The 12,481-nt window shown below is 43.3% G+C and overlaps 1 protein-coding gene across 4 annotated transcripts in view; it reads left to right on the top strand.

Annotated features, from left to right (window-relative positions):
- The window catches only part of CAB39L (calcium binding protein 39 like), a 100,514-nt gene that overhangs the window by 37,114 nt on the left and 50,919 nt on the right, over positions 1–12,481 (top strand). For all 4 annotated transcript variants that reach the window (XM_045014017.1, XM_045014036.1, XM_045014044.1 and 1 more), the window contains one exon: positions 667–813. In XM_045014017.1, coding sequence (XP_044869952.1) covers positions 667–813 — 147 coding nt within the window. The remainder of the gene's footprint in view (positions 1–666; positions 814–12,481) is intronic.

The following is a 12,481-nucleotide window of genomic DNA, read 5'->3' as shown; positions in this document are numbered from 1 at the left end:
CATCTAAACTCCCCCGGACTTAAATGAGTCAGAAGTGAGTCACAAGGAATGCAGGCTTCTCAAGGTTTGGCAAGCTCCTTTTTTGGGGAGGCTTAAACTATTCAATATTGACATCCTCTTAACTAAAAAGTTAAATAGAGAGAAACGAAATAAAGTGTAAGCAATAACTGAAAAGTTGAGGCCCAATCCTGCAATGATCCAAGCAACAGATATTTGTCTGCTGGTTCTTTCTTTCTTTTTTTTTTTTTTTTAAATGGAGATATACCTATCTCATAGAACTGGAAGGGACCTTGAAAGGTCATTGAGTCCAATCCCCTGCTTTTGCAGCAGGACCAAGTTCGTCCCTGACAGTTTTTTGCCCCAGAAATGGCCCCCTCAAGGATTGAACTCACAACCCTGGGTTTATCAGGCCAATGCTCCTTGGAGCGACTGGTTTTCCAATCAAAATTTAAAAGGCCTGTAGAAACCAACCAAGACCAGTTGAAGAATCTAGTGGAGTCTACTGGAATTTTCAGTAGATGTGAGCAACTGGAGCTCAGAGTGCTCTTACAGTCTGAGCTTGCAGTATAATTTATACATAAAGCATGCTGTATTTGACTCATAGCTGCAAACAAAACCTTAAAAGCTAATTTTTGCTTTTTGTTTTTTGTCCTTTTTGATTTAAAGCAATCCTCAGCTATAGCAGAAGAAGAAATTCAGGTGAAGAAAATCATGCCTTTGTTCAGTAAATCGCACAAAAATCCTGCTGAGATTGTAAAAACTCTGAAAGAAAACATGGCCATATTGGAAAAGCAAGATAAAAAAACAGACAAGGTATGAGATCATGTTTTTAAAAGACTAGTGATAAGGCATTTATTTGTACTCGGGGGTAGGGGGAGGGGAAGACAGTTTGAAGAGATTGAAATTACTCTGTTCACCAATCCTGTGATCTTGCAAGCACTTATGCATGCGAGTTACTTTATGTACAATGAGCAGTCAATGAGACTACTCATCTGAGTAAAGTTAACCAGAATTGGGTAACAAATAACTTAATATTTCTATATCCAACAGGCTAATCCAAAAAAATAAGTGATTTGTATTATTTTTTTTAATTACTCAAGCATATAACAAAATAAGATGAGACCATTTTAAAAGTACCCTAGGCTAGGGTTTACTGTTTTTGTAGGCTGAAAAACTACAAGTGTGTGTGCGTGTGCGCGTGCATGCAACAACGTTATATAAAAATACAGTAATGTTCATATGTACTATATACACCCTAAATATAATTATGTATTTGTATCTATCACCGTATTAGAGTGAGTGTCTGTGTGTGCACTTATGTAGAATCACAAACCTGTTTAAGTCCATTTAATTGTACCAGAGACTTTCAAATTCTCTAGAAGAATTGTCATGGGTACAGTCCAATAGTAGAAATGTGGATGAGACTAAAAATAAAATTAAAACAGAAATAATTGTTAGGTAATATTAAAACACTTCTTACACAATTCTGTCATTTGACTGCAAATGTTGTTGTACTTTTCCTCAATACGATTACATATTAGAAGTGAACCAAAAATAAAAAGGTAAGCACATTTTCCTTCTCAGTGGAATCCTCTTGGTACTTTGGGTTCACAGACAATACCTCCGGAAGTGTTATTTCTGTAACATGGATCTCAGTGAGACTTCTGGTACTTGATGTCTCACTTTGGGATACCTTCAGTTAATTGTGAAGGATCAAAATAATTGCAGGGAGGGGAAAGAAAGAATATATAAAAGATTAATTTTGTGCTAAATATGTCCCCATAGCCTAATTAATGGGGACATTCAATGCAGAAATCTGGGTTTAAATCAATTTTTGTTTTTGCTTTGCAGTTCAACTTTAAAATCTCCACTGGTTGAGCTGTGCTTTTGGGGTGGGGCGGGGCGTACCCTGGAGATGGAGAATTAAAAGGAATTCTGACATTTTATGAGAACTTTGGCAATTTTTTTACTTTCTAAAAAGTCTGAACTGTTGGTATACTTTTTTTGTCACAAGATAAAAGGGTTATAGATTTGGAAGATTTCTTCCAGTTTGTCAGTACGGAAATAATTTACAAATTTGAAAATGACATTTTATTTTAACTGAATGTTAAATCATTTAGCTATCCCAATCCTGTAGACTTACTCACATGTCTAGTTCCAATTAAACCACTCTACAAGAGAAACTGGTTTGTTCCTAGTTCTGTTCTTTCAGGCACAATTCAAGAAGGCATCACTATTCAGGACTGTACTTAAGCACATGACTAAGGCCTGGTCTACACTAGGGTGGGGGGTCGAACTAAGGTACGCGAGTTCAGCTACGCGAATAGCGTAGCTGAAGTCGAACTACCTTAGTTCGGACTTCTTACCTGTCCAGACGCTGCGGGATCGAAGTCCGCGGCTCCCCCGTCAACTAGATTAGACGCGATAGTTCGAACTCCGAGAAGTCGAACGCTACGCGTCGACCCGGCAGGTAAGTATAGACCTATCCTAAGTGCTTTGTTGAAATGGGGTCTAACTCTCTGATCTGGATTGCCAAGCAGGCAGAGTCCTTATCCCCTTGGGGTCAGAGGAAAATACCTGATGTCACACAATAGATGTCCCCTTCAGTCAAGAGTTGCACTGAACTGCTTTGAAGAGAGTCACACCCAGTAAGGAAAATGTTCTGAATAGTCGATGTTGGGAGAGTAAATCATAGTGGGGAGATTCTTAGGGCTAAAACAAAGCTTTATAGGAAATCTGGAGGAAAAAACTCTCTCTCAAAAACTAATATTTAAAAAAAACCCAAACAACCCTGATATCTGCTACTGCACATTCAAAACTTCGGGATCCTCGTCGATCTGCATTTATTCAGTATCTTTGCCATTCATGGGGTCTGTGGGGGGAGATGTGTGTGCAACTTTCAGCTGTTCTGCTGGGCTGAGAAAGTTTGAAAACTAATTATTACTGTAGTGAGGAATTCAGTGCAAAAACACCACATCTTTCACTTTCATGAAGCTAATTAAAACATTGTCTTGTCATAACTTTCACATTCAATATACCCATTTTTCATGTGGCTAAAAGCCTTTTCTTTTCATGGCTAAACATACAGTATTGCTTGCTAGCAAAATAGATTCCAGCTAGAACTAACTTCAAAGTCAAAAGCCTATAAGGTTTATCCTGCGGTCATTTAGATGGCTGTAACCGTAGTGTGGATATGTAGTTGGAAATGCATGTTTGGGACAGTTGAAAATGGCTGATATAGCACCAGTGCCTAGAGCAGGGGTGGGGAACCTTCTTTCTATTGGGGGCCACTGACCGACAGAAAAAGTCAGTTGCAGGCCACACACAGCTCCGTGGGAGTAGGGGGTGCGGCGGCTCGGGTGTGGGGCCAGAAATGAGGGGTTCAGGGAGTGAGGTTGGGGTGGGGGTGCCAGGGGAGTTCTGACCTTGGGAAGAGGGTTCGGGGTGGTGGTGCAGGCTCTGGGAGGGTGTTGAAATGCAGGAGAGTGCTCAGGGCTGGAGCAGGGGGTTGGGTTGCAGGAGAGGATCGGGGGTGCGGGCTCAGGCCGGGCGCTGCTTACCTCAGGTGGCTCCTGGTCAGCAGCGGGGCTAAGGCAAGCTCCCGCCCTGGCCACAGTTCCTGACCGATGGGAGCTGCGGGGGCGGTGCCTGAGGGCAGGGTTAGGCATATGCAGACTTGGAGCTTTCTTGATCGCCCCTGCGCCTAGGATGCAATTAAGCAGGGGGCTGGATCCCCCCTGGCTTAGAGGCTACCAACCCAGAGAAGAATTTCTTTTCCAGCTCTGTAGCAGTTCTGAAAGATACAAAACTACAAGGAAGTGGTGTTAAGCAACCATCTGACCTCATATCATTTCAGGGAAGAGAATTTGAAAAACGTGAAATTTTATTAGCACACGTGAAGTGCATGATCTGTATTGCATGCTATTGTTAAATAATGCAAAAATTATTAGTACTGCTACAGAGCTAACCATGCCCCCATAGCATTTTTAGATTCCAAGGCCAGCAAGGAACACTGTGATCATCTAGTCTGACCTCCTGTATAACGGAGACCATGAAACTTCCCAAAAATAATTCCTAGAGCAGATCTTTGAAGAAAATATCCAATCTTGATTTAAAAGTTGCCAGTTATGGAGAATGCATCTTGATCTTTGGCACACTGTTCCAATGGTTAGCTATTCCCACTACACCTCATTTCCAGACTGAATTTGTCTAGCTTCAACTTCCAACCATTGGAGTGTGTTATAGTTATACCTTTCTTGGCTAGATTGATGAGCCCAATATTAAAGATTTGTTCCCCATGTAGATACTTATAGACTATAATCAAGACACCTTTTAATTTTCTCTTTAAGATAAATAGATTGAGCTCCTTGAGTCTTTCTAATATTTTCTAATCCTTTAATCATTCTCGTGGCTCTTCTCTGAACCCTTTCCAATTTATAAACATCCTTTTTGAATTGTGGATGCTAGAACTAGACACAGTATTCCTGCATCAGCTGCATCAGTGCCAAATACAGTGGTAAAAAAAAAACAAAAAACCTCTGTTACTTGAGATTCCCCTGTTTATGCATCCAAAGATTACTTTAGCTCTTTTTTGGCTGCAGTGTCACACTGGGAGCTCATGTTCAACTGATTATCCACCATGACCCCCAAATCTTTTTCAGAGTCACTGCTTACCAGAATAAAACCCTCCTCACCCCCATCCTGTAAGCATGGCCTACATGATTTATAGACATTTTTTTGTGCAAATGGTAAAAGAAACTAGAAATGCTGATTGTAAGGGTATGTCTACACTACCCGCTGGATCGGCGGGTAGCGATCGATCTATTGGGGATCGATTTATTGCATGTAGTGTAGATCGCTCTCCCGTCGACTGCTGAACTCCAGCAGCACGAGAGGTGGAAGCAAAGTCGATGGGGGGGCCGGGGCCATCGATCCAGTGCCATGAGGACGTGAAGTAAGTAATTTTAATTCGATCTAAGATATGTTGACTTCAGCTATGCTAGTCTTGTAGCTGAAGTTGCGTATCTTAGATTACCCCCCCACCCCCTGCCAGACCAGGCCTAAATTAAAAAGTAGTTGCAAATCTTTTCAAGAAGAGTGTCTTTGTGGAATACACACACAAATATATTATTTATACACCCTCTCTCACTTAGTGTTAATTATCGTTGGTGTTCATATAATGGGTTATGTTGACACTCTTAGTGAGCACAGGTGCATTGACCTTAATGTTGTTGCATCCACTTACATAAAATTTGGTCCAATTAATCCATATACTATAACCGGTTCCTACTGTTCTAAAGTCCTCTTCCCTTTTCTTACTTTTCACATCTAATTGATTCAAAGAAGATTCTTTAATAATGGGAAGATTAGCATAACATTGGGAGGATTAAGAAGGGTAATTCTCCAGATCTGGAAAAGTTGAATAAAGCCTCTCTTATACCCCATCCACTTCTCACTCAACATTTGAATTGAACAGAGGCTCCTTAGAAAGTGTGCATTTGTCCTGATGAATTCCTGTTCATGGATCTTCATATAGTGAGGAGCCAGTGCGTGTGTGCATGTGTAATATAATCCCAGTCATATGGGACTAAATTCATCCCTGATTTAACTCCAGCATTGGCACTCTGCATTAACCAGGAGTGTTAAGCATGCAGTCAAACAAATCATTAAGAATTGTACTTGATGTAATTATACATCAGGTAAAATTGGACTAGCTTATTTTTTCAAGATGCCTGTGGATGGATACATCAGATAGTTTGGAGTTGTGTAGACTTGGCACTTACCTTGTGGTTTTTTGGTTTGTGTTTGGTGTGTTTTTTTTGTTTGGTTGGTTGGGTTTTTTTTGGTATGATTCACACCACTTCAGTTTTGCTTTGAATTTCAATGCAAAATTAATTGGAAACTGCCAGTTTTTGCCTGGGTTAGGAGTAAAACCCAACCAATCTAGAGCCTCCTGCAAAGCCATTTGCCTGGACCACCTCGGTGGAAGACCCCAAATCCCTGCATGCCCTTATATTCCGACCCCCACCCCCCTCCACCTACCACAAGTTCCTGTGCCAAGCCAGACAGGTAGGGTGAGTTCAGTCCCATACTGGTGATACCATATGTCTTTGGAAGAAGTTAGAGGAATAGTGGGTGGGAGGTTTGTTAAACAAAATGAACAAGAACTTCTCAATCCAGCCCACAATAAAAAGGGTAACATCCTGACTCCCTAAAGGTCTCAAGATCACAACCACAAAGCACTGTCCAGAGGACGTATTGCATGCCATACAGCACTGAAGCATGAACAGTAAACATCCCACCTGTATTTTTCACCCATCCTTGGTGGGGTTGGGCTCTGATAACTCAGGTTCCCTGCAGCTACAGGTTTGGCAACATTTCTGAACCAGACTTGCAAGGAAATCAAGTTTTACAAGGTTTTCATCCAAAATTATAAACTGATCATTAGTAATTTGAAAGTTGCCCCAAGTTCCCTCTACATTTGGCTTGGGTGTGCAAAGCTGACCATAGTTTTAGATTTGTAAAGGAATCTGAAATCAGGCAAGTTGTAAATAAGTGGTTTTATTATGAATAGTTATGGTTCTGCCAGCCAGCAAGACAAACTTGAGGTTATAGTAAACTCACCCTTTTTGTTTTCCCCTCAGGGGGATCCATTCACTGTTCGAAAACACTGTATCAAATAGGTAAAAATTCATTTGAAACTTTTTTTCCCTCTGTCCTTCCCCTTTACATTTAAACTTACTTAATTAAGCAAATTCATGTAGGTAGGTCAGTGTGGCATGTCTTCACATTTCACTTCCGTGTGCTATAGTAGAGGTTCACAACTGTTCATAAGAATCTGGAGTGCTAGATTTTTAGCAGCATTTCAATTGTAGTCTTAAGGATTTTTCCTGATCAGGCATTTATATTTAAAAAACAAAACCCAGTTCTGCTGTGATGGGGTTTACAAATCCTACACTAGACTGAGGCAGGGGAAGAGGATCGGGGCAGTACTGAGTTCCATCCCTTGGCCACTGCCAAGCATGATGCTGGGGTAAAGATCAATATAAAGGAAGCTCAGTTCAGCAACTTTAAGCAAAGGGGGAGAGAGAGGCCAGTTCATATAGGAGCACTACTCGGCAGCAGCAGCAGCAGGAGAAGAAGCGTGGGATCCAACTGTGAGTCCCTGCCCACTCCCTGACACTCCCCAAAAGAGAGGGAGAACCACGAACAAGGGGCACAAAAGGGCTGCAGGCATCAGCCTTTGGCTGAAGTAAAAACGTTGTCAAATATGGCCACATCTGAAACTGCGATGCAGGATGTGGTAGGAAAGGGCCTTGGGGAATGCTGAACTAGGCCAGGGGTTCTCAAACTGGGGGGCAGGACCCCTCAGAGAGTCGCGAAGGTATTACATGGGGGGTCGTGAGCTGTCAGCCTCCACTCCAAACCCCACTTTGCCTCCAGCATTTATAATGGTGTTAAATATATAAAAAAGTGTTTTTAATTTATGAGGGGTTGCACTCAGAGGCTTCCTATGTAAAAGGGGTCACCAGTACAAAAGTTTGAGAACTACTGACCTAAGCCATTCCCACTGCTGCAACCTTTAGGGCCGTGGGCTAGGACCTGGAAGAGAGGGAGGGCCTGGGTTCCCCTATCCACCCAAAAGCTATGGCTCCTGTCCCCCTTGAGGGCAGACCAAGGGGTTACCAGCAAAGAAGCCAGTCTAGCTAAGACCACATCCGGAGAGCTACAATGCCCTGAACTGATAGAAAGATTGGAACCAGAGACTAGGCCACTAAGCCTAATGACTGACCAAACCACCCAGCTACACCTGCTCTTTTATGCAGTGCTAAAGAAACCATGCCTAAATCCTGTTCATCTCACTTTCACGTCTGGTCCTAATAAAGTCAGAGAGATTCCTTGTGTAAGTAAGATGAGCAACATATGAAGATTGAAACATACACTTGCATATTGGAATCATTATGAGATTATCATTGACTCTAATAGGACTGTCTGTGGGCACGATCCCGCAACAACTGAAGTCAGTTGCAAAATTCCCTTTGACTTCAGTGGTGTATAATCTGGTCCTGTGTAAGTAAGGTAAGGACTTGGCCCCTTGTCATGTCTGCTGCTGCAAAAGCTCTCAGACGTACTGGATTTTGTGGGAAGTTTCACATTTCAGTCTCTTCTGCTCTAGTGCCAAGTGAGGCAGTTGCTCTGGAGATAAGTGAGACTTCAAGTATCCTTTAGTGGAGGGGGTTGTAACTCAGTTGGAAGCCAGGAGTTCTAGTCTCCCCTCTTTTGACTGTTTTTTATATTTCTGTATGCTTCACAATTCTTATTATTGATCAAGGCATCGCACGCCTAGGAGACAGTTAAGTATAATTCCCTTCATTTTACAAGTAAGTTTCCCTAACAGGTTGCACAAGGACACTTGTAGAAATGGGAATCACATTCAGATCTTTGTATGGCAGACTCAAGTCTCTTCCACCTAGTTACGCTGCCTTTCAGAATGGGTGTTCCAAATCTGTGTGCTTGGCTATCCTATTGCTAACTACTGCTCTGAGAACTAGGCCACATTCTTCTCCCAAAGCCAGGAACAACTCACGAATCCTGACCTTAAACATTCTACTGCTGTCGAGCAAAGAGTTGTGTAACCTGCTGGCAGAGTGTGTATCATATCCCCCACCAGGGATTGATTCACATACTCCTTCATGAGCACAGGGCTGTGCTAGGGTTCTGAAAATCCTGCATTCAAACCTTGCTGGTGGCTCATGGAGGTTGTTGTGACTGCACATGATGGAATATGTTTTTCCAGTTTTCTTGAAAAAAATTGGTTGATTTAATTCCCCCAGTGAGAGAATGCCCTTAAAAATGTAGTTAAAACCTTTATACTCCATCAATTCTGCAACAAACACCAGTGTTCCATACTTTGGTCACTGGCCACATTTCAGTGGTTTGTGTCAAGCAGTGGGTAGGTTTCAAAGTTGAGAAGCAGTAACTTAAAAAAAACCCCATATTTATATAGACCATACTGGCAATATTCCAGAGGTTCAGATTGAAACTGGCTATCAAATCCTCTTTTCCAGATTTTTTGTGCACAGTTGGGAATGTCTAGTTTGCTATGTGTAAGGCCCTGGATAGATCATGATTTCACAGACTGCATGGAAATCATTACATTAGCCCAGTACCGTGAGGCTGTGGCTTTGTGGGAGGTTAGCGAGCTGGACCCATCCCAGAGAGGAGCAGGGAGGTGGCAGGCCAGTTCTGTCCTGGGGAGGGAGTGTGACCACAAGGTGCCGGCCATGGTGCTGGCTTGCTCCAGCCCATGCACTGTTGTTACTTCCTGTCCAGCTGGTGAGGATTGGGGGTGGAGCTGACAATGCAATGATTTGGAGCTTGGCTCTTCTCCACCGTGGTTCCTGGCAGGTTTGGCAGGAGATTGAGATTGGGATCTGTCCCCACTTTAGTCAGCATAGTAGCCTGTGCTGCTTCTGCTTAGAATACAAGCAGGTGCTTGAGGGGGCGCTGCCCCAGGGGGGTATCTGGGTGTGAAGGGGCCCTGCCTCAGTGGAGGGATCAGATGGGGGGAATGGATCCTTGTCTCAGTTCCTCACCAGCTGGCACTGTGGTATCTCCTGCGGCCTGCTGGGGGGTAAAATGAGAGCAGGTCCAACCAACCTTGAGTATAGCTGTATGTCTTCCTGCTAGTGATACTGTCAGCTGGGACAGAGGTAAACTGGAGTCAACTCATTAAAGAGGTAGGAAAGTTTAAGTTTAGGCCTAGGAGTTCTCATGGGTGTCAGTTTCTCAAGGTCGGACATTTTGTCCTAATGATTTTGTATGTTTATAGTTAACATCAAAAAGGAAAATCCAGATACACCTGAAGTAGTGGAGATCCATTTGCTTGTGCTGTAAATGCTATCAGCAATATAAGGGTGATGATAGGTCCTTGTCGTTGCTATCTGAGATTGCATGTAAGGATCATTGTGAAATTAGCACAAGGCTGCTGAAGCCAGGAACTCAATTTACACCATTTCACTGGTTGTAATAAACACATCACTGATATTCCATGTGACGCTGCAAAAGCTGACTGTACTTGGTTATGTTTCTGAATCAGACGGGCTGTTTTTGTAGTGGGTGGTTTTTTTCCTCCTACTGCAGACAGGCAGGTGATGTTGCAGAGGAGGCAGCTCGGCTTCTGTTGGTGTACAAAAGTGTATCTAGTGTAGTTATGGGGAAAAATCAGTTGTCTGAACAACAGATTAGACAGGTGTGTCGTTTTAACCTTTTACATGTTGCTTCCTGAAATTGCTCCATATGAAATGAGAATACATTTACAAGAACACAAAACTTCCCTTAATTTAGTGTATAGGATCATAGTAGTGAATGATCAAAAGACTTGTTGGATCAATGAGTTCAGTTTCCTACAAGTGCAAGATACAGTCCCTTGATATAGTATGTATCTAATATTTAGTATCAGAGGGGTAGCCGTGTTAGTCTGTATTTACAAAAACAATGAGGAGTCCGGTGGCACCTTAAAGACTAACAGATTTATTTGGGCATAAGCTTTCATGGGTTAAAAAAAAAAATCCACTTCACGATAATACTTCCTGATTTTGGCTGTGCCTAAATGTTTATTTAAAAAAAAAAAAAAAAAAAAAAAAGCTCTGACAAGTTATAGGCCTGCTCTACACTAGGAATTTACATCAGTATAGCTACGTCTCTCAAGGGTGTGAAAAATCCACACATCTAATAGGTGCTACTATACCAACCTAACCCCCAGTGTAGACCGCGCTAGGTCAACAGAAGAATTGTTCCTTTAACCTAGTTAACACCTCTTAGGGAGGTGGATTATCTACCCAAGTAGGAGAAGCCCACCCATTGGCATAGGTAGTGTATACACTGAAGCGGTGCAGTTGTGCTGCTGTAGCATTTTAAGCAGAGGCAATGCGGGGGAGGGCATGTGGGATTAAGTGCCCCCCAGATTTCTGTGAATGCCGAGCTGCCCCTGAAGGGTTTGCTCTGCTTGGCCTGCCAGCATTAGAAGGAGGCTTTGTCCTTCTGCTGTGCCTCTCCCTCGGCACTTCCAGCTCTCTCGGCCCCTATCCCCAAGCAGCCAGGCCCGGGTGGGGAGCAGAGGGGGCAGGCTGCTGTGGCCTCCCCAACTGGGCTCAAACAGCTGCTGCACTGCCCAGAGGCAGTGACCCGGAGCAGCCACCCTCAGCCAACGTGAGAAGTGGCTCTCTTCTGCTCCCTGCCAGGGACAGGGACTGAGCCAGCTGGAAATTCTGGCAGGCAGAGTGTGGTGCTGCTGAGCGCAGGGTGTGTGTAGGGGTCGGGGAAGGTGCTGGGAGCAGGGTCCCTCTGCTCAGCCGGAGGTAGGGGTACTGCCCATGCCCCTCCCCCCTGCTGAGGTGTCCGTGAGGGCACAGGTGCTCTGGGGAGACGTTGGTGCTGTGAGTCTCCGCAGCCCAGCCAAGAGGCACGTGCTACTCACTAGGAGCCAGCAGGATTGGCTGCCCTGGCCCAGGGAAGTGGGGCTGGAAGGTTCCTCCCAGAGGCGACACATGAGGTGGTCATGTGGCCCCCCCTTTACATTGTGTCGTCCCCCTACCCACCCCCCATCAGCAGGCATGAATCATCTCTGGTTTTAAGTGTAGACACATCCATAGTGCTCAACCATTGCCTGATTAGTGCCCCAACAGTGTTAAAGCACACCTTTATGTTGTCTGTACAGAGAGGACCAAGCCATATTATCATGCCCTAGTCTGGGCAGAACACTCTGATCTTGAGCATCATTTGTTAGAATTGATGTAGCAGTTTGTCTCATGCCACAGGCATGACCGAACAGTGTTTTATAACACAGTAGGGGCACCAATATATTTACGAAGCCAGCTTAAACAGTGTGAAATCTGTAATATGAACAGGGCCTTTGTGTCCCAGCAACCAGGTCTGCAATTATAATTCTGTTCCTGTGTGGGTCGGGGGCAAGGCTATGACTGGATCCTGAGGCATTTCAGCAAAGAGCTTCTTCAAATAGCTGGTTGTCAGAAGCAAAGGAGACTATTTTTAAAACTCTGCCCCACCTCTTAGCAATACAAGGTCATAAGCAATCCAAACCACTTTAAGTATAATAAAGGGAAACTAGGAGGAGAACAGAAAAATAGTGCATATTTCCCAATCATAGAGTTACTTCCCCCATCCCAAGACTGATAAATTCTTATTTATTATTAAATTAAATATAAACCGTGTACTAATTGTCCAGGAACAAAACTCAGAGGAAGACTCTTTCTCGTATTGCTTTGAGTCTAAATGACCTTTTAATATTATTTGTATTGCAGTAGCACTTAAAGGCCCCAATCAAAGATTGTGGCCCAATTGCACTGCACTCTGCAAACACATAATAATAATAATAATTAATAATTTAATAAAAAATCCTGTCTCAAAGAGTTTACAGTCTAGCTAAGATCAAGTATAATATCAATTTTGTGTCTAATGC

This window comes from Mauremys mutica, chromosome 1 (genome assembly GCF_020497125.1).
Source record: "Mauremys mutica isolate MM-2020 ecotype Southern chromosome 1, ASM2049712v1, whole genome shotgun sequence".
Lineage (NCBI taxonomy): Eukaryota > Metazoa > Chordata > Testudines > Geoemydidae > Mauremys > Mauremys mutica.
The sequence above is the reverse complement of the archived record's forward strand: the minus strand, read 5'-3'. Positions and strand labels throughout refer to the sequence as shown.